This window comes from Otolemur garnettii, unplaced genomic scaffold, assembly GCF_000181295.1.
Source record: "Otolemur garnettii isolate 467f Iridium unplaced genomic scaffold, OtoGar3 scaffold00003, whole genome shotgun sequence".
In the NCBI taxonomy this organism is placed as follows: Eukaryota; Metazoa; Chordata; class Mammalia; order Primates; family Galagidae; genus Otolemur; species Otolemur garnettii.
The window spans coordinates 24,340,299-24,361,043 of record NW_003852398.1 but is presented as its reverse complement, the minus strand read 5'-3'; the positions used below and the strand labels follow the sequence as shown (position 1 = coordinate 24,361,043).

At 37.1% G+C, this 20,745-nt stretch overlaps 1 protein-coding gene and 1 non-coding gene across 2 annotated transcripts in view; both read left to right on the top strand.

Moving 5' to 3' along the window:
- Positions 1–19,652, top strand: part of G3BP1 (G3BP stress granule assembly factor 1) — a 29,456-nt gene extending 9,804 nt beyond the window's left edge. The window contains exons 2-12 of the mRNA XM_012808708.2: positions 3,602–3,714; positions 6,985–7,066; positions 7,969–8,142; positions 10,973–11,063; positions 12,021–12,117; positions 13,226–13,427; positions 13,904–14,005; positions 14,558–14,669; positions 14,880–15,008; positions 15,397–15,506; positions 18,145–19,652. Coding sequence (XP_012664162.1) covers positions 3,620–3,714; positions 6,985–7,066; positions 7,969–8,142; positions 10,973–11,063; positions 12,021–12,117; positions 13,226–13,427; positions 13,904–14,005; positions 14,558–14,669; positions 14,880–15,008; positions 15,397–15,506; positions 18,145–18,351 — 1,401 coding nt within the window. The 5' untranslated portion in view covers positions 3,602–3,619 and the 3' untranslated portion in view covers positions 18,352–19,652. The remainder of the gene's footprint in view (positions 1–3,601; positions 3,715–6,984; positions 7,067–7,968; positions 8,143–10,972; positions 11,064–12,020; positions 12,118–13,225; positions 13,428–13,903; positions 14,006–14,557; positions 14,670–14,879; positions 15,009–15,396; positions 15,507–18,144) is intronic.
- Positions 7,654–7,756, top strand: LOC111727283. Its single transcript, XR_002774866.1, has one exon. It is a non-coding gene; the product is annotated as a U6 spliceosomal RNA (small nuclear RNA).
- Positions 19,653–20,745: the final 1,093 nt, after the last annotated feature.

Genomic DNA, 20,745 nt, shown 5'->3' with positions numbered 1-20,745 from the left:
TTGTAGATAGGGTCTTGTTCTGTGACCTGGGCTTACATACTCACTGTAACCTGGGTTCTAGTGATCTTCCTGCCTGAGACTCCTGTGTAGCTGGGACTACAAGCATGTGTCACACCTGGCTGGCCATCTATCCATCCATCTTTCTGTCTGTCAATCATAGAGAAGAGCCACTTGCTCCTGGCCTGTATCTGCTTTCCTAATCTAATTACTGGAAATCCTAATAATTTGGTTTTGATAGGTAGCCGAAGAGAAATCCACTTTGCTTATATATAATTCCAGTTCCTTTTGAGATTGAATAAAAATTTTGAGTCTAGGGCAGCGCCTGTGGCTCAAAGGAATAGGGCTCCGGCCCCATATGCCAGAGGTGGCAGTTTAAACCCAGTCCTGGCCAAAAAACTGCAAAAAATTGAGCTTATTATATGTCAGATGTTACTAATATAGAGGGCTAAAAAGTTAAGTAAGACATGGTCTGTGGTCTTAAACTCTTCAGGAAGAAGCTTGCATTTTTTTTTTTTCCAGTATGTTTTATCTGTTCATGACTAATGTAGAATTAATGAAGCTTTTTTTTTTTTTTTTTTTTGGAGACAGTCTTTCACTCTTGCCCTGGGTAGAGTGCAGTGGCATCTTAGCTCACAGCAACTTCAAACTCTTGGGCTTAACCAATTCTCTTGCCTCAGCCTCCCAACGCCTGGCTGGTTCCTTTAGAGATGAGATCTCACTCTTGCTAAGGCTGATCTGTGAACTCTGCAGCTGGGACAGTCCACCCGCCTTGGCCTCCCAGAGTGCTAGCATTACAGGCATGAGCCACCATACCTAGCCCTAGAATTCATGAAGTTTTTGACTAATTAGTCAAAGTTAATGACTCAATTTTTTTTAAGCATTGAAGCAACATGGTTTCCTTTTACTAAAACGCAATGCCTGTTACTATTAAATACTGTTTCCCTTGAGCTCTTGGATAGATCAATGTATTTATTACTGAAGAGCTTGAAGAAGGAGAGAATAGAAGCCAGCTGCCAAGTACATTGCACTAATAGTTGTATAGTGTAAATGAAAGGCTTCGAGGATATTTGAGGTAAACCTTACGTTAAAACTTGCAACTTTAGCATTGAAAATTTGGTTGGAAGATGTTAACTGCATTATTTCTGAATTTGGACAGTTTCAACCCAATATAAAGTAACATCTCTTTGGGAAACTAAAAGCCAGGTGAAACTCTGATTTGCAAACAGTGTAAACTAAAGTGGTAAACTAATGAAGAAAAAAGTGATTGGAAAGTTAGTATAGGAATACCGTTCATCTCTTTGACAAGTTTCACCTTCTTAGGCTTTGACAAGATGATTCAAAATAAAATGTTGATAATGGTGTGATCAAATGAGTAATGTACTTGAAAAAGTTCTTTGCATTTGAATTGTCTAAGGTAATCTCAAAGAAGGAAAGCTGTGTAGAGATACAGTTTTAAAATTTTCTTGTCTTTGTTATATAACTTAGAGGATTTTCATCATTTTGCCTAGGGAGATTAAACGTGAGCAGTAGTCTACTATTTGATAAAATGTTACTTAGCCAGTATCAAGGGTGCAATTAGGTTGATGAAATTCATAATGTTTGTTGGCATGGCATGTGGAAGAATAGCAGGTAGTACTGAAGAGAAGCGAGTATTAATAAGAGTACAAGGGTACTCTTTGTACTATTTTTTTCCTCTGATTCTTTTTTTTTTCTTTATGTTGCCAGTGGCATCACAGCTCACAGCAACCTCAAACTCTTGGGCTTTAAGCGATTGTCTTGCCTCAGCCTCCCAAGTAGCTGGGACTACAGCTGCCCGCCATAACGCCCGGCTATTTTTTTCGTTGTTCTCATTGTTTGGCAAGCCTGGGTTGGGTTCGAACCTGCCAGCCCCAGTGTATGTGGCTGGTGCCCTAGCCACTGAGCTACAGGCACTGAGCCATTCCTCTGATTTATCTGTCCTGTCATGAAGTCTCCCTTTAATTTGTTTGCTTTTAACATTGTGTATACTTTTTGGTTAAGACAGGGTGCAAAACTTTGTTCAGTCAGCCTCCTTATGTAAGGAAATATGCAAGTACAACCTAATGAAATGAGAATATTATTAGTTTTACCTGTGTCTGAGGAATTGGGACATCTGTGTTCCATTTCTGAAACTAGTATGATCTGGAGGAGTGCTGTGTAATCACAATGGATTTTTCCTTTTGTCTGAGGTTGGGTCATGTCCTAGTGGTTTTCAAATTAGAGTAGCTAAGTTCTTTTTTAAGTGGGGAAAATTACACAGGAATGCTAATATATAAAAAGGTAGAGTTACTCTGGTTCAAGAGAAGTATAATAGGAAATCTCAAAACTTGAAAACTAAGGCAGCCAAGAACTTCTGTTCTCTAGCCACATTATCTTTAAATTCTGAAGAACCTAGTAGCAGTAAGAACTTTAGAAATCTTATTTTGGATCAAGAGCCAGGGGGAAAAATACAGCAATTTTTCTTTCTGCTTCGGATTAGTCTTTAAATATAGTCTTAAGGCATAAGATTCAATTTTTGTTATTGATGTCCTCATAATAATGCCCAAAGGCCTACTACCCTGGTATTGATTGGGAAGCTGTTTAATTGATCTAGTAGCTATAAGTTGGGGGAAGATTGATGAAGAGCCCTTGAACTTAGATTTTGGTGAGCAGGTATGTATTTGAGAATAATGCAGAAATGAACTAGATGAGTGTAAACATCTTTCCTGCTTATTCAGAAATCGATTAAAATGAACTCATTTTGCCAATCCTGTAAATTAAAAATAAAAACCATCTCCTTTAATATGGTAATTAAGTCCGTACATACATGTATATCCCTCTGTTTGCTTTTATCTTGAATTTTAGGATGGTTTTCTAAGTCCCCCTTAAATAAAAGTTGGGTAATCTCATTTTGGATTTTTAATGTTTTTTTTTTTTTTTTTTTTTTTTGGTAATAGCTGACAGTCCCTGAGGACTTTTATGCTACAATGTGTTAACTTTAAATTGAGTTAATTTTGAGTATAAACATCTTGTTTGTTAACTTCTCCCTTTTTAAGATTATTTTTGTTCCATTATAGAATTAACTAATAAGCATATTTAGAACTTTTAGTTTTATAATTTGTTTTTTAAGGCTATTTATCTGATTTAATAGATGGACTAGAATATGTGATAGGTTGTCCTTGAGTGTCAAAGGTATATTGTTTAAGATTATATTGTCTTTGAATCTAATGTCACAAATAAGAATGTAATTTTGACAACTAAAACCCAATTATTAACTGGGTTTAATAATTTAAGAAAATTATAGTAGGATGCATGTTTGGAAGTACTTATCTTTGAGGTTTTTATTTCAGTTTTAAGAAAGTTGAATATTGGGGATAATGATGAACTCTTCACAGTGAGTTTTATTTGTATGTTTATATAATTGTAATAAATTTGAATTTGTAAAATCACAACCAGTCTGTGTGGGGTTTTTGTTTGTTTGTTCCTTTTTTAAAACCAAGAATTGCTGAAGTAATCTTGTGTTTGAGTTGGTTTTTTAGCTAAATGATTCAGTCTCTTCTCCTTTGATATTTCCGGTTGGATATATTTGACTTTATTTTTCCAGGTTGAATTGACCAAAGCAATGGTGATGGAGAAGCCTAGTCCCCTGCTGGTCGGGCGGGAGTTTGTGAGACAGTATTATACACTGCTGAACCAGGCCCCAGACATGCTACATAGGTGAGACATGTCTCTTATGTTATCTAATGCTGCTTTTTAGTATGTGGGTACTTTCTCTGAGAGTCTCCATCATTTGTTACATAATTGTTCTTTGCACATAAGTACCAATAAATAATGGCTATTAAAATTATGTAAGAAGTTTAGGCTGGATGGAGTGGCTCATGCCTTTAATTCTAGCACTCTGTGAAGCTGAGGTGGGTGGATTGCTTGAGTTCAGGTGTTCGAGACCAGCCTGAGCAAGAGCTCTCTCTACCCTGTGTCTACTGAAAAAAATAGAAAAAAAACCCCAGCCTGGCATTGTGATAGTCACCTGTAGTCACAGCTACTTAGGAGGTTGAGACAAGAGTATCACTTGAGCCCAAGAGACTGAGGTTCCTGTGAGCTATGATGCCATGATACTACCCAGGGCACAGAGTGAAACTCTCTGCCACCCCCCTCCCCCCAAAAGAATTTTAAAGGGAATATGTATTATTTAAAAAAAGTTAGACTAAAGTTACCTAACTTAATACATTATCAGAAAATAGTAACTGAAAATGTTAAAAGTTTAATTGTATATTGTTTACTGAGAATATATTGAAAAAGACCCATGACTTTTCCTATAGTAACATACTTTTGTGTTGATGTGCTTTTAAAAACTGGGGTACTATTTTCTTTATTTTTTTTCTGAGGAAGAGTCACCCTGGATAGAGAGTGCTGTGGCATCATTGTAGCTCACAGCAACCTCAGTCTCTTGGTCTGAAGGATCCTCTTGCCTCAACCTCCAGAGTAGCTGGGACTGTAGGTGCTGGCCATAATGCCTGACTAGTTTTTCTATTTTTTGGTCAGATGGGGGGAGTCTCATTCTTGCTCAGGCTGGTCTTGAATTCCTGAGCTCAGGTGATCTACACATCTGGACCTTCCAGAGTGTTGGGATTACAGACGTGAGCCTGTATGTAAATAGGTGTAATACAGCCTAGATTATATTTTTAGTAGAAATGATGCATGCTTACTTAAAGAACAAAGAGGTATTAAACAGTCTATGGAAATAGGAATACCACACTTAACAATTTGTCTGTGTACATGCATACATATTTTTTTTTGCAGTTTTTGGCCGGGTCTGAGTTTGAACTCCTCACCTCTGGTACATGGGGCTGGCAGCCTACACCTTTGAGCCACAGGCGCCACCCCTAAACATGTTTTGATACACTTCTAACTTTTTTACTTGATAATCTGGGGTCATCTTTTAGGCTCTGTATGTATCATATTAATTTCAGTGGTCATAAAATATTCGGTTTTAGAGAGATGTAGCTTTTTTTTAAATTTTTTTTGAGACAGTGTCACTATGTTGTCCTTGGTAGAGTGCTGTGGCATCACAGCTCATAGCAACCTCAATCTTGTGGGCTTAAGCAGTTCTCTTGCCTCAGTCTCCCAAGTAGTTGGGACTACAGGCACCGCCATAACGCCTGGCTATTTTTTTGTTGTTGTTGTTGTAGTTGTTGTTTAGCTGGCCAAGGCTGGGTTCGAACCAGCCAGCATCAGTGCATGTGGCTGGTGCCCTAACCACTGTGCTGTAGAGGCTGAGACAATGTAGCATATTTTTTTTTTTTTTTTTGAGACAGAGTCTTACTTTGTTGCCATGGGTAGAGTGCTGTGGCGTCACAGCTCGCAGCAACCTCAGACTTTTGGGATTACTTGCCTCAGCCTCCCAAGTAGTTGGGACTACAAGCACCCGCCACAACACCTGGCTATTTTTTTTGCTGTAGTTGTTATTGTTGCTTGGCAGGCCCAGGCTGGATTTGAACCTGCCAGCTCTGGTGTATGTGGCTGGCCCCCTTGTCACTGAGCTACTGGTGCCAAGCCCATATTTTTATTTTCTAATGATGGGTATGTAGATTGCTTTCACTATTTTTGTTTATAAACAAATTTGCATCATATAAAACTTTATTAATGTCGAGTTGCTAGAATAATTCCAAAGACGTTTCAAAATGTTTATTTGGACCAGTTTTTTCCTTTGTTTGGATTCCTTGCATATTGGATGCCATGTGATTATCAAGTGTAAAGCAAAATTCACAAATTTGTTTTCAGTACAGGATTTGCTATCACCTTGAAAGTGGAAAACACCCGTTTTTTTTTTTTTTTTTTTTTTAAGATTTCACAATTTCCAAAACACTTTTACCCATTTCTTCTTGAGTAAAACGTTTTAGTGTAAGGCATTATAGGAACTTTATTTTACATACGAAGAAACTCAGGTATTAAAACGTTCCTAGAACTCATTTACATGACTATTAAGGAGTAGAACAGGTCTCCAAAGTTTTTTATCCCCCCCTCTTTTTTTTTTGTAGTGTTTTATTCTGTATTTTTACAAGTTGGATTTGAATTTAAAGTTTAAAAGGGGGAGGAGTTGAAAGAAACTAACCAAATGCATTAAGATAATTTCTTGTCAGTTTTTTTATTTATTGATTTTTAAGGCATCTTTTTTCTTACATATTTCCTCTCTTAGGTGCATCTTAGGTATAATGAAAAGTGGCTTGACCAGTAGTGAACTGATTCTCTGGCTGGTGTGCATCCTCTTAATAACTGTAAAAGTAGAACGGCCATTTCAGGGGTTCTTGTGGGGCCAGATCTGTGCCCTTTTGGTGGGGTGAGGACTATAAAATAATATGCATAGGTCGTTTGTGAAAGTGTTTATCTGGAAGACAAATGTTAAGAAATCCCAATAGTGGTTACCCAACTGTTTTAATGAAAATACAGTAATTAAGGATATGGAGGAATATAAACTATAGAGAATTGAAGTTTGAAGTTTGTACCTCATTGGCAGAAATTGTTAAACTACTGCTTAACCAGTACCATGAGTTACCGGTTGTTTACTGGGAACTGCTAGCAGGTATTCTCACATATAAAAGGATTCTCCCAGTCTGTGGGGAATTCAGCTGTCCTAATTTCCTAACTTAACTGCCTGTTTTCTTCCTGAGTAAAAACAAGAGCTTTTATTTAGTTTTAAGTGAACTTCTATTATGAACTACAAGATCTTCTCCAACATGGTCATCCTACTCCAAAGCCTGGAATTTGTGATTTGTTAAGTGTTCTGCCTCATTGACCCAACTTTACTCAGCAATTGTTGATGGAGTGGCGTGTAGGGAATGGATAGATGATTGCATATAAAGATGAAAAAATGCGTTCTCACCCTCAAGAGTCTGCCAGTGAGGCCGATAAGTACCAAACGTGAAAAGTAAATATCTGGTCTTTTAAGATACTTGAAGATGCCAAGTTAATTACTTTTCTGTTGTGTAGATTTTATGGAAAGAACTCTTCCTATGTTCATGGGGGATTGGATTCAAATGGAAAGCCAGCAGATGCAGTCTACGGGCAGAAAGTAAGCACGCATGATTTATTTTGGCTCTTAAGCAGGTAGAAAATAACCCATAAATTTGAGGTGGATACATGCTTAATAGATTGTTAATACTTAGTCCAATTTCTCAACTTCTTAGAAGTCAAAGCTATATATATAATTATTATTTGGTTAATATATTTGAAATGCTTATGCAACGTTATATTCATCATTTTGTGTGATACATTGTGAAGTTTTAGTATCCTGAAAAATAATAGGCTTTAGTATTGAAATTTTCTCTTTTTTAAACTTCCAAAATAAAATAAGAGTATTGGCTGAGTGTGGTGGCTCATGCCTGTAATCCTAGCATTCTGGGAGATCTAGGCGGGTGGATTACCTGAGCTCAAGAGTTCGAGACCAGCCTGAGCTAGAGCAAGACCCTATCTCTACTAACACTAGGGAAACTAGCTAGGTGTTGTGATGGGCACCCATAGTCACAGCTGCTTAGGAGGCCGAGGCAAGAGTGTCACTGGAACCCAAGAGACTGAGGTTGCTGTGAGCTATGATGACGCCATGGCACTCTACCCAGGGTGACAGAGAGTAAGACTGTCTTAAAAAAAATAAAATAGTGCTTGCTTCAGCAGCAAATATACTAAAATTGGAACGATACAGAGAAGATTAGCATGGCCCCTACGCAAGGATGACACACAAATTCGTGAAGTGTTCCATATTTAAAAAAAAATAAAATAAAATAGTACTAGTTCTCTACAGTTACTTTAAGAGACTGCAAGTGTGGTTGCTAGAAATAGAGTAGGAAGATAAAAATAAGAGTACATATTTTGTATTTTAAACATGTACATTCTCTTCACCTGTGCTGTGTTGGAAGGTTTCTTTTTAAGTTGGAGATTGTAAATTTTAAGTCATTAACTCTTGCCTTGATATCTTAGGAAATCCATAGGAAAGTGATGTCACAAAACTTTACCAACTGCCACACCAAGATTCGACATGTTGATGCTCATGCCACTTTGAATGATGGTGTGGTGGTCCAAGTGATGGGGCTTCTCTCTAATAACAACCAGGCTTTGAGGAGATTCATGCAGACATTTGTTCTTGCTCCTGAGGTATGTATAGGAATGACTCATGGTTAGTTCTATATTGATCATATATGTGTATATATACACACACACATGTATTTACGAAAGGTAGTGCATATCTTAAAGTTTTTTTTGAAATTCAAACTTACAGACAAGTTGCAAGAATAGTGCAATAACTTGTGTACCTCTACTACTGTCAACTCTTGCACCTCATTATTTACTATCATTTTTTTCTTTCAAATAATTTGAAAATAAGTTGGAAAAATCATGTCCCGTTATCCTCGTACTTCAATAGGCATTTTCAATAATAAGGAATTTTCTTCCATAACTACCATATAGTTACCAAATTCAGGAGTATTGATGCAATATAATTTAATTTGTCAACCCACTGCTCGTGATGTCCTGTATAGTAGTTTTTTCCTGGTCCCAAGATTCATTTCATAATTAGACGTTGCATTTAGCTAGCATGTCTCTCTAGCCTCCTTTTTTTTTCTTTTTCTAGCCTCCTTTAATTTATAGTGCTCCTTAATATTTTGTTTTTCATGGCATTGACATTTTTGAGAAGTAGAGTCAGGTTATGTAAAGTGTTTCATACATATCTATCTTTCAGTGCCTTGCATTAGAGAGACGCATGATGTCATTTAGACCTATTAGTGATGTTAACTTTGATTACTTAAAGTGATAATTCACCTTGTTTTGCCATGTAAAGTTAAATCGCTTTCTTCAAAGACTATGGGAGATTCTTTGACACTATGCAGATCTACTCTTCAGTATCTAAGTTTTATGCATTAGCTTTAGCATTCATTATTGATTTTTGGCCAGAATCAGCTGCTACTTTGAGGGTAGTAAATGGAGATTATCTAATCCCATTGTTCTGTTTAATGGGAACTGCTGACAGGTTGTTCTCAGATGAAAAGGATTAATTGGCATTCACCTGTATAGAAAATTTATCTTACCTTTCTTAGATGGTTAGTATATTTAGTTGGTTATACTCTAATAACAACTCTAATATGTGGAATGTCCCACATCTGGTAAGTGTGAACACCTTTAAGCTGCCTTTTGTATTCCTTTGTTGGGGGTACTTTATAACTTTGTGACAGGAGATGTTCCAGGCTTCATTTTGTACTGTCCTGTCCCAGCCTCAATTCTGGAATAAGCAGGAGGCCTGGTTCTTTTTCATTTTTCTTATCATGGAAGGACCATACATTTATGTTGAATACATTTGTGCCTTCTTCCAGATTGGTTCAGAATGAGCAAGGTCAGGAAGCCTATCTCCTTAAGCACATAGGAGTGATTCAGTGAGAACTTGCTGAATATAATAGCTTGTTTTGTCTTGCATTAATCTTAAAATAATTTTCTATTTAGGGTAGTGGACTTAAAGCCCTTTTTATTATTTGAATATGAAATAACTTTGTATTTGAAAAATTACGTGAAGTCATTAGAGTGATGATTCTTAGAGAGGAAGGGTTAAAGTGTAAAGACTTGACAGATGCCTATAATCCCAGCAACTAAGTGATAGGATCCCATCCCAGGAGGATTGCTTGAGGCCAGAAATTCCAACACATGGTGGGACCTTACCCTGTTTCTAGGGAAGAAAAAAAAATAACTGAGAGTGGTGTTACATGCCTGTGGACCCATCTACTTGAGAGGCTGAATATAGAGGATTTGCTCGAGCCCAGAATTCAGGGCTGCCATGAGCAATGATTGTGACATTGCATTTGATCCTGAGCAACACAGACCCTGTCTCTTAAAACAGTACAAAAAGTCCCAAAAACAAAAGCAAAAAAAGGGTGGGGGAGGCTTGATAGACTTCTGAATATGCAAAGAATCACCTGAAGTGTGATTGTCAATTATAAGTTTAATTATAGTTCTTTTTTCTTTAATATAAATTGTCATTTATTACAGAAAAAATTGAGGTATATGTTGATATCCCTCTTTATTGCTAAGAAACAGCTTTAGAAATTTAATAACTAGTAAATTATATAGTTGGATTTATACTATTATGTGTTGTACCTAGTGTGAACAGCTTTTTAAGCTACACTATCTTTGAGTATTTGTATTTATATTTTTGAGTACAGATTTAGTGAATTTTTTTTGTTTTTTTTGTTTTTTTGAGACAGAATCTCACTTTATTGCCCTTAGTAGAGAGCCATGGCATCACAGCTCACAGCAATCTCCAACTCCTGGTCTTAGGCAATTCTCTTGCCTCAGCCTCCCCAGTAGCTGGGACTACAGGAACCTGCCACAACACCTGGCTATTTTTTTGTTGCAGTTTGGCCAGGGCTGGGTTTGAACCTACCACCCTCCGTATATGGGGCTGGTGCCCTACCCACTGAGCCACGGGCACTGCCTGATTTAGCGAATTTTAAGTATCACCTGAAGTTAGGAGTGTGATTGCCTGTTGGTGAATTTTGAAGTTTTGAGGTGTGGGGTATGGCATCTTACATTGTCAATTTTTGTCCTTTTTTTTTTTTTGTTTAAACATTTCCTGTCTTTCAGAGCGCTTTGTCAATCTCTGGATAACCATTTCATGGTGATGATAAATGCTTTGAGTGAACAAAATGTGTATGTGAGTGTAGCTTTTTGACAGTCCTGTTGTAGAGTAGGGCTTTCAGTTTTGATATTGTTGTGTAGAGGGGATCTTTCTTTTGCATTAAGGGGTATTAAGCAACATCCCAACCCTTGGTGGTTGTCATAGCACTCCCTGTTGTGAAAACTGAAATGTTTCCAGTCTTTGCCAAATGTCTTCCTGGTGGCAGACTCATCCCCAGTTGAGAACTATTGGTGTAGAATAATTCTGTTTTTTTTTTTTTTTTAAATCTGTGGAATAAATGAAAACTTCTTGTTGGCATTGCAGGGCTCTGTTGCAAATAAGTTCTATGTTCACAATGATATCTTCAGATACCAAGATGAGGTCTTTGGTGGCTTTGTCACTGAGCCTCAGGAGGGTAAGTTGTGAAACACTATAAGTTGACTTCTCTGAATTTTCCTGATGGCATCAGACTGACATTTGGCTTTCTTGAATGTTTTATTTTAATCTGTATTCATTAATAAATAATTGTCAAGACATATGACGGGTCTGGGATTTTACTTCATGGATGTTAATAGAAGATGTAAGACTCCAAGGTCAGGAGTGGACAGCGACAATAGTAGCATTTTTGCCACACTGCCCACAGGATACTATGGAGGGACAGATGATTTAATTGTACTGCTATAGATTATGTCAAAAATGAGGAACACTTGAGTTTAGGGACCCCAAATCTTTTATAATGGGCACTAAATTTGCCTACCCTTTGCTCTGGAGGGACACCACCTTTTCCAAAGCTATTTGCTATACAGATGTTTTTGAAGGATAGTCTGGAAGGAAGGGTCGATGTGAAAGATGGTGTAGTAACAGAGACCTATGGAGAATTTTCTCCAAACTGGTAAGATTTGAGTGTTTGTATCTGGCTGAAACTATTCCAAGCACTATATATTTATTGTGCAATACATAGCCTTATAGATAATTACTTCATATTGTCTCCCATTTAATATATTACAGCACTGAGGTGCAGTAATTAGCCCAAAGTAATATGGCCAGTAAAATGAGAGGGCTTGCATTAGATTACTGCCTAATGTAAAGTAATTTGGCTAGTGTTATGTAGCTAGCAAGGTGATAGAGCCTGCATTAGATTATTGGAAACATGACCCCAAGACATCGTGCTGTCAACCAAAATGCTGTAGTAACCTTGGTTTTATCCTTAAAGTCTATGCCATGATTTTGTGCAATTGTCCTGCATTCTTTACTTTTATGTATGTATTTTTCTTGTTTTGTTGTCTTTTTGATCATAGCAAAAAATATAAAAATGAATATATTTATGAATTGCGTAAGCACAAATAAATTTAATTAGCTTTTTCTCATTTAGAATCTGAAGAAGAAGTAGAGGAACCTGAAGAAAGACAGCAGACGCCTGAGGTGGTTCCTGATGATTCTGGAACTTTCTATGATCAGACTGTTGTCAGGTAAGGAAAATTGTATTCCTATAGCTAGGGTTGTGTGAGAACTTGAATTGTCTAATCTCACTTTCCCTTTGTTGGAGTGCAGTCTTATAGTCTCAGAATTATGTCACAAAATAAATAGTGGTAATTTCTCAGAAGAAATGTTTTTGGCAACTTTGCCTAAGCAGAAATACATAACTTGGTAATATATTGCCCTGTGAGGACTGTTTAAATACTATCAAGCCTGCAGTTGAAGTCTATAATAAGTGCTGTATATGCACATAATGGTATAACAGATCTCTAGAACTTTTCATCTTACAAAACAGCTTTGTTTCCCTGCTCCCCTAGCTTTTTTTTTTTAAGTATTTTTCTTTTTGTGTGTGTGTGCAGTTTTTGGCCGGGGCTGGGTTTGAACCCACCACCTCTGGCATATGGGATCTGTGCCCTACTCCTTTGAGCCACAGGCGCCACCCTTTCCCTAGCTTTTATATAAGAGTTTTTAGTGATGTGTGCTAAGTGAATTGTAATAGTTGTGGGAGGCCAACTGAATGAGAAACAAAAGTTTGGTTGATTTTGATCTTTGCCTATTAGAATTTAAATAAACAGATTCCAATTAAGTCTTTGTGATTTTTTTTTTTTTTTTTTTTTTTTTTAAGAGACAGAGTCTCTGTTGCCCTGGTGTCATCACAGCTCATAGCAACCTCATACTCATGGGCTCGAGATCCTCTTTCCTCAGCCTCAGCAGTAGTTGGGACTCTAGGCACCTGCAACAATGCCCCACTAGATTTTTTTGTTTTAGTAGAGATGGGTTTTCACTTTTGCTCAGGTTAGTCTTGAATTCAAGCAGTCTACCTGCCCTGGCCTCCCAAAGTGCTAGGATTACAGGAATGAGCTTTTAAATTGCTTTTTTAAACTCAGATATATAATCTTGTAGATGAGCGGTTCTCAACCTGTGGGTTGTGACCCCTTTTTAACAATGAAAATACATTATGGGATTAGGAAGGTTGAGAACCACTTTTCTATATGTTTTTTGGAGTGCTCAAGTTTCTGGTTAGTTAATAAACGATTGGGAGTTTCTTGCTGAATGAATGAATGGAGGCAAAATGATATTTCTCAAATTTTCCTGTGAAAGTAATGACATGGAAGAACATTTAGAGGAGCCAGTTGTTGAACCAGAACCTGATCCTGAACCGGAACCAGAGCAAGAACCTGTATCTGAAATCCAAGAAGAAAAGTCTGAGCCAGTGTTAGAAGAAACTGCTCCTGAGGATACGCAGAAGAGTTCTTCTCCAGCACCTGCAGACATATCTCAGACAGTCCAGGAAGACTTGAGGGTATGGAAGGTGTCTTCATTTTTATTCTGTTTTTCATTTAATTTTTAAAATCTCTCTTCTCCTTTATTATTGTTCAGTGTACTTTTGTTAGACACATTTTCATATTTCTGTGATTCAGGAACATTTCTTACATGTTGAGCATGCCTCAAATAAGAGGTAAGATGCAAATTGCATTATAACATCAAAAATAACCACCCTTTTCTCCCAAAATATCTTGATATCTTTCAGGCCAGAAATTTCAGGTGCTGTTGTATTATCATATCACCCTCTCTTTTTAATATTTCATCTTTTACATTGTAAATTGTTATATGCTTATTATAATAAACATGCATAACATTTTTAGAAAATAACAGGGCAGGGTAGACTTGCCTATGACACTTTGAGGCGTGTATTATGTATGGGAAATCAAGAGTTGGTAGCTTTTATACTGTTTTGATATATGGTATAAGCATGTAATGTTGGTTGTGTTCCCATAGACCTTTTCTTGGGCGTCTGTGACCAGTAAGAACCTTCCACCTAGTGGAGCTGTTCCGGTTACTGGAATACCACCTCATGTTGTTAAAGTACCAGCTTCTCAGGTAAGGTTGTAATAAAATGTGTATATTAGGCAAGTTTACTTGCATTTTAGTAATAAGATTCAACAGAGGCTTAGAGAATGTGGAAACTGATAACATAGGGCAGAGGAGAAGGGTGTAAAGTGGTTTTAAATGATTTTTTGTAAGGAAATTGTCATTTTCTAATTTTTTTAAAAAAATACTTTCACTTTGTTGCCTTGGGTAGAGTGGCATTAACTTAGCTCACTGTGACCTCAAACTCTTGGGCTGAAGTGATCCTCCTGTCTCAGCCTCCCAATTAGCTGGAGCTACAGGTGCCCACCACCAGGTCCAGCTATTGTTTTTTCTAAGTTGAGTTAAAGATGGGGGTCTCATTCTTTTTCAGGCTAGTCTTGAACTCCTGAGCTCAAGTGATCCACCTGCCATGGCCTCCCAGAGGGCAGGGATTATAGGCATGAGCAGCCATGCCCAGCATCATTTTCTCATTTAAACCTTATTTTTAGCTAATAAACTTCATAAGAAAAAAAGTAAACCTGCTGTGTGTTTTAGGTAAGTGTTATCTTATAAATCTTTCAGCCTCGTCCAGAGTCTAAGCCTGAAACTCAGATTCCACCCCAGAGACCTCAAAGGGATCAAAGAGTGCGAGAGCAACGGATAAATATTCCCCCCCAGAGAGGCCCCAGACCAAGTAAGAACTCAGAAGGGTGATTGCTGTGATTTGGGGGATTCTGAAGTAGGAGCTCATTTGGGGGGAATGGTTTATATATGTGTACTTCCAAAGAAAAATATTACTGATGGAATCTCCTCTGTTTAGAGGGAAAACTGTTGAGGGTGAGTTGTTAAGTCACTTAGAGTTATCTCCATTGTCTTTCACTGCTGTTTTTGTTTCCTTTTAAAGTTCGTGAGGCTGGTGAGCAAGGCGATGTTGAACCCCGAAGAATTGTGAGACACCCTGACAGTCACCAACTCTTCATTGGCAATCTGCCTCATGAGGTGGACAAATCAGAGCTTAAAGATTTCTTTCAAAGTAGGTTTTGAATTTTAAACGCTAAATTCATCTAGCTGGGCACTGTGTAATAGCAATAGAAGATGAGCCACATATGTGATCTTACTTTCTATAGTAGAGTAAGAAGAAACTGGAGAGTTTAATAAACGTTTGTTTAACCCAGTGTAGCTGAAGCATTGTGTTGTCAACATGTAAGAATATTATAAGAGATTTTACATTTTTTATATTGTCTTTAAATTCTAAAATATTATAAGATATTTTACGTTTACATGTGCAGCACGTTTTAGTTCAGAGTAGCTGCATTTCAAGTGCTCAACAGTCATGTAAAATGTATTTATTTTACAGTGTACATTTAATTTTTAAAGGAAACGGTCCTAAGTAGTTACCTGGGGATCTGTTTTACTTGCAGATTATGGGAATGTAGTGGAGCTGCGCATCAACAGTGGTGGGAAATTACCCAATTTTGGTTTTGTTGTGTTTGATGATTCTGAGCCTGTTCAGAAGGTCCTTAGCAACAGGGTAAGCAGTATTTCATCTTGTTCTTTTTTAATAGCATATCTTGGTTCTTTATAATGTAGGTTTTCATCCTTAGACTTGTGTCTCCTTTATATAATGTGAAATTTATTCCAACATATTTGGGTAATTTATTTTATCATGTTCAACATTATTAAAGACCTGCCTGGAGATTTTTGAATAAGTGGATGATGAAAATGAAATAACAGTGATAAGCACACTGAGGTTTATGTAAATTTGTTTTCTTATTGGTGGCTTCTGGAATAAAGGAGATGAAATACAGTGTTACTTTTACTTGAGATAAGAGACAGTTTGCTCAAGGTAGTCTTGGTATACAGCTTTTATCAGAGTATAACTATTAAGCACTCACTTCTCCTTTTAATTGTAAACGTTGTCAGTGTTTAGAAGGTAAATTATATAGTTAATCCTATTTGGAACCATCTTTGCTAATGATATTCTTGCCATGTACAATCTAAAATAGATTTGCAGAGTAGAAGTCTTATTGTGAAGCTCTGTAGAAAGAACCTTCAGTTCTTGTCATTAGCAAAAAAAATTAGCAGTCATTAGCAGTTACTTGTCATTAGCAAAAAAATGTTTTGTAATAGAGAAGAACAAGAGTATATAAGTAATACTAATTTATTGAGATGGGTATGAGATCTTTAAAAGCCATGCTTTTTTGAGGTGAAATTCAGTTAACATAATATTAGCCATTTAAAAAATGTATAGTTTAATGGCATGTAGAACACAATGTTGGGCAACCATCACCTTTAACTTCAGAACATGTTCTTTAAAGGTAAGCCCTTCACCCTTTAGGCCAGGCATCTTCAGACTACGGCCGGCGGGCCACATGAGGCCTGCCTAGGACATTTATCCGGCCTGCCAGGTCTTTTTGCTGCCGCTGCCTGTCCTGCCCACAGTCCGGCCCTCCAACTCTCTGAGGGACAGTGAACTGGCTCCCAGTTTAAAAAGTTTGAGGACCCCTGCATTAGGCAGACACTTTTCATACCCCCTTTCCCGAGACCCAGCCTCTGGCATCCACTAATCTGTGTCTGTGAATTAAAACTATACATTTTAAACTGTAGAGTAAGAGATTTTATAAGGCAACAGTGTTCTTCAGAATGCTAATAGCTATACTACAATGTATGATACAGTATTATGTAAGCTTTAAACTGCAAGTGAATGTTATCTTTTAAATTGTTTGAATACTTAACCTTTGTAATGTATCCACTACAGAATTAAGAAATGCGAGAACAGTGGTTTATCCCACTAAGAACACTGAATTCTGAACCCAGAAATGTCCAGTAGATTTTGTAGGTAAATCCATCATTCAGCATGTATTAGGTCTAGTGGCCACTATTCATTTCACTATATTGATAGAAGCTGTACTCTTCTTAGTAATTTGTTTAGTACAGAAATAGCTTATATAGACTGATAATGATATTGTAGGGTAGCACAGGGGGCCAGAGCTACTTCATAGTCTCATGGCTTCAGTTTATATTTCTGTGCCATTACTCAGTGTGGTAACCTGTATGGCAAGTTCTTTAACCTCTCCCTTAGTTTGCTGGTTTCTAAAGTAGTCGTCATAGCAACCTTCAGGATTATTGCAAAGATTAAATGCACTAATAAATTTGAATAGAATACTTCCGTGGCACATAGTAAAAAATATTTACAAACTTAAATTGCCAATGAAGAGCACAAATTGAATTTGTTAGAATGTTTGACCCTGTTAACTACTTTGGCTCTGTTATAAAAAGAACTTTAAGAGTTAGCGTGGATGTGTCCTTTTTTTCCCCTTTAGTAAAATTCATTTTCTTTATTAATATTTTTCAAAATTCTTACAAGGTGAATAGTATTGTGTTACATGGGTCAAATTAATGATGTTTTTATTTAGATGTTTGTCCTTTGCATCAGTATATGTAGTATTACCATATTCCACAGTATGTGATGATGTTTTATTCTAAGCCTCCAAGTCCATGGGAAAGGTGGTGATTCTTACTCTATTTACGTAATTTTATGAAAAAAAATTTGCTTTAATGAATACAGTGAAAGTTATTTGTGCTGTTTTTATCTTTTTATTTTCTTGTGCTGTTAAACTGACCTTTTATTGAACTTGTTTTGGCCTGCATACCTAGCCAATTTTCTATATATTTGTTAATGGGAGTTATGTGTTCTGAGTTCCTAGCAAAAACAGAACTGAGAACTTGGCTGATTTATAATCTGTGGTTTCTTTTTTTTTAGTTATTTTTTAAATTTCAGATTAATATGAAGGTACAAATGCTGTTTCTTTTTTTTTTGTTTTTTTGAGACAGAGTCTCAAGCCGTTGCCCTGGGTAGAGTGCCTTGGCATCTAAGCTCACAGCAACCTCAAACTCTTGGGCTTGAGCGATTCTTTTGACTCAGCTTCCCAAGTAGCTGGGACTACAGGCGCCTGGCTATTTTTTGTTGTTGTTGCAGTTGTCATTATTTTAGCTGGCCTGGGCCAGGTTTGAACCCCCTAGCCTTGGTATATGTGGCTGGCGCCCTACCCACTTAGCTGTGGAAGCTGGCCGCAAATGCTGTTTCTTTATGATAGCCTTGTATTATTATCTTTGATGGTCATAGCCCATCAGCATTTAGTAAGTCTTGATCACCTTTATTTTTGCAGCCCATCATGTTCAGAGGTGAAGTCCGCTTGAATGTGGAAGAGAAGAAGACTCGAGCTGCCAGGGAAGGGGACCGTCGAGATAACCGCCTTCGGGGACCTGGAGGCCCTCGAGGTGGGCTGGGTGGTGGAATGAGAGGCCCTCCCCGTGGAGGCATGGTGCAGAAACCAGGATTTGGAGTGGGAAGGGGGATTGCTCCAAGGCAGTGAATTGTTCTTCACTGATCTTCACACAGCAGTTCACACCCTAACTCCTGCGGAATGGTGAATTTCTTCAACCAGCCTTTGCTATCTTGGGAGTATGATCCTAGTCTGTTATAAACTGCTTACGTTTGTACCATTTTACTTCTTGTGTTAATGGTGTGTGCTCCTTCCCCATCCCTTCCCTCTCCTGACCCTGAGTCCTTCTCTTCCAATTTTGTGGAATGGTATTTTAGGAGTAACGAATTTTTAAAGAAGAAAAACAGACTGAATTTCCTTGCTTTGCATACACAGACTGGATTTTTTTTTAACAGCCATTTCCCCAAAGGAATGTGTCTCGCTTATTACTGACATTTGGTATGTTTCATTCATTGGAATATTTCTTACTTATTTTCTACATGTTTCAAAAGCCTGTGAGAAATACAGGATTTGATAAACATTTTAAAGGCAGGAAAAGCCCAAATTGTTTCTTCTACTATGAGAGTCAAAACTACCTTCTGGTGTGGAGAAATTGCCATTGGAAAATTTGACAATTTTGATTCTCACTGGTGTGGTTAAAAACTGAATAAAAGGTGTTAATAGAGTTTTTTCTTTTGATATTTGATCACAAAACAATTCTCAAACCTGTTTTTACCATTAAAATTTCAATTGTGAGATAGGTTGTAAATGTCTAGACTGCAACTGATACGCTTTTCTTGAACTGTTAGATTTTTTTGAAGTAGAGTTTTTTCATGTTAAATTTGTATTTGTAAAAAAACAAACAAACAAAAAAAAATCCCCCAAATGGAAATAACAACAACAAAAAAAAACCAGAGCAAAACTGTTGTGCCTTCTATTTATCTTTGATTACAGTCTTGGCAGTTGTTTAAAGGAAACAGAGTATGTGGGGAATTGTAGAATCCCTCTTTCATCACCTTGTATGTCTTGTGTTAACATTGTTATGCCTTATTCTAAGATTGAGTCTCAAACTGGAATGCCTTTAAAGACAGATGTTTCTATAGTGGTCCTTTGACCTAAATAGTTCAGCATTTGTATTAAGTTTTATTTTGGTATCTAAGCAGATTCCTAATCATAGCCCATAAGAAGGAACGTGACATTAATATTGGACTTTGCTGATGTGCTCAAGTGTCTGCAATTTCTTTAAATCATAGCCATATGGTAAATTTTCTATTTTGTTATGGTTCTCTCTCTCTTTTTTTTTTTTTTTTTTTGATGGGCATGCAGTGGGTGTTTCTTGGAAATGGCCAATTTTTATTAAAATATTTCTGGAAGAAAATTTAATCTGGCAATATAGACTAATACTCGTTTTACATAGTATGTTATTTTTTGAGTGCTGTGTGTGAGAGGTGGGTGAAGGTTTTGTTTACACGTGTGAAGCAAGCCTTTGTGTGATATCTTGTCACTACTACCTGAAGGTCAACCAGTTTGTCAAATTTAACTTATTTATTTTCTTCTTAACAGTGTTCATCTTTCAAAATGTATAGGAATAGGAATGTTACGTTTTGCCTTTGAGAAATTCTGGGTTGCTGTGAAGGGGTTAGTTAAAACTAAAATGAAGTTTGATGTTACCAGTTTGGTCTTAGTACCTCAAATATTTGAAAATTGGCAGCATCTCTTTTATAGAGAGAAACCTATGTAATTCAATCACATATCTGCTTTTTGGGTCAGTTTAAATAACTATTTGGCCCAGGCCAGTGATAATTAGAAGAAATTCAGTTGTAGCTTATATTAAGCTTGTGAGGGATTACAAAAAAAATAACAAAAAAGCTAGTCTCAGTTACTTTTGAAAAAAAATTTTAAGTTGTAATGACTTTAAGCTCATTAAGTTGTGAACAACCTAGATGTTATTTTTCACAAGTGAATTATCAATCATACATTTCAAAACCGGACTCTTAACTCAAAGGCTGAAGTGCACTACTAATTAGGTGCATTGATCCTCAGCTTGGCATTATTATCACATCCTAGTGGGCATTTGTAAATGTGTGAGATTTGGAGGGGCTACGGAGGGAGAATCCTCATCTGGCTTTTATTGGGTGGGGCTCAGGGAGATACCAAATGTGCTGAAAATGAAGGTACCCCATGGAGAACACGGATAATCCCTATGCCTGTGGGTACAGCTGTGAGATTAAGAGAACCAGAATGAAGATTTACTCTTTTGAAATTCAGCCTCAGATAAATATAATTAGGAAATAGGAATCTGTTTCAGGAATTAAAGTAACATCTACTCTGATAATTTTGCTTTCCATTATTTGTACCATGTGTATGTGTCCGTTGTGTGGGCGTATGTGTGCATAAATGTGGAGAGCATAGCAATATATGCTAGATGCTGCTTGCAACTTGCTGCAGGGAATTACTGCATAGTCCTAGAAAACAGAAACCTTCCTTTAATATCAAGTACTTAGG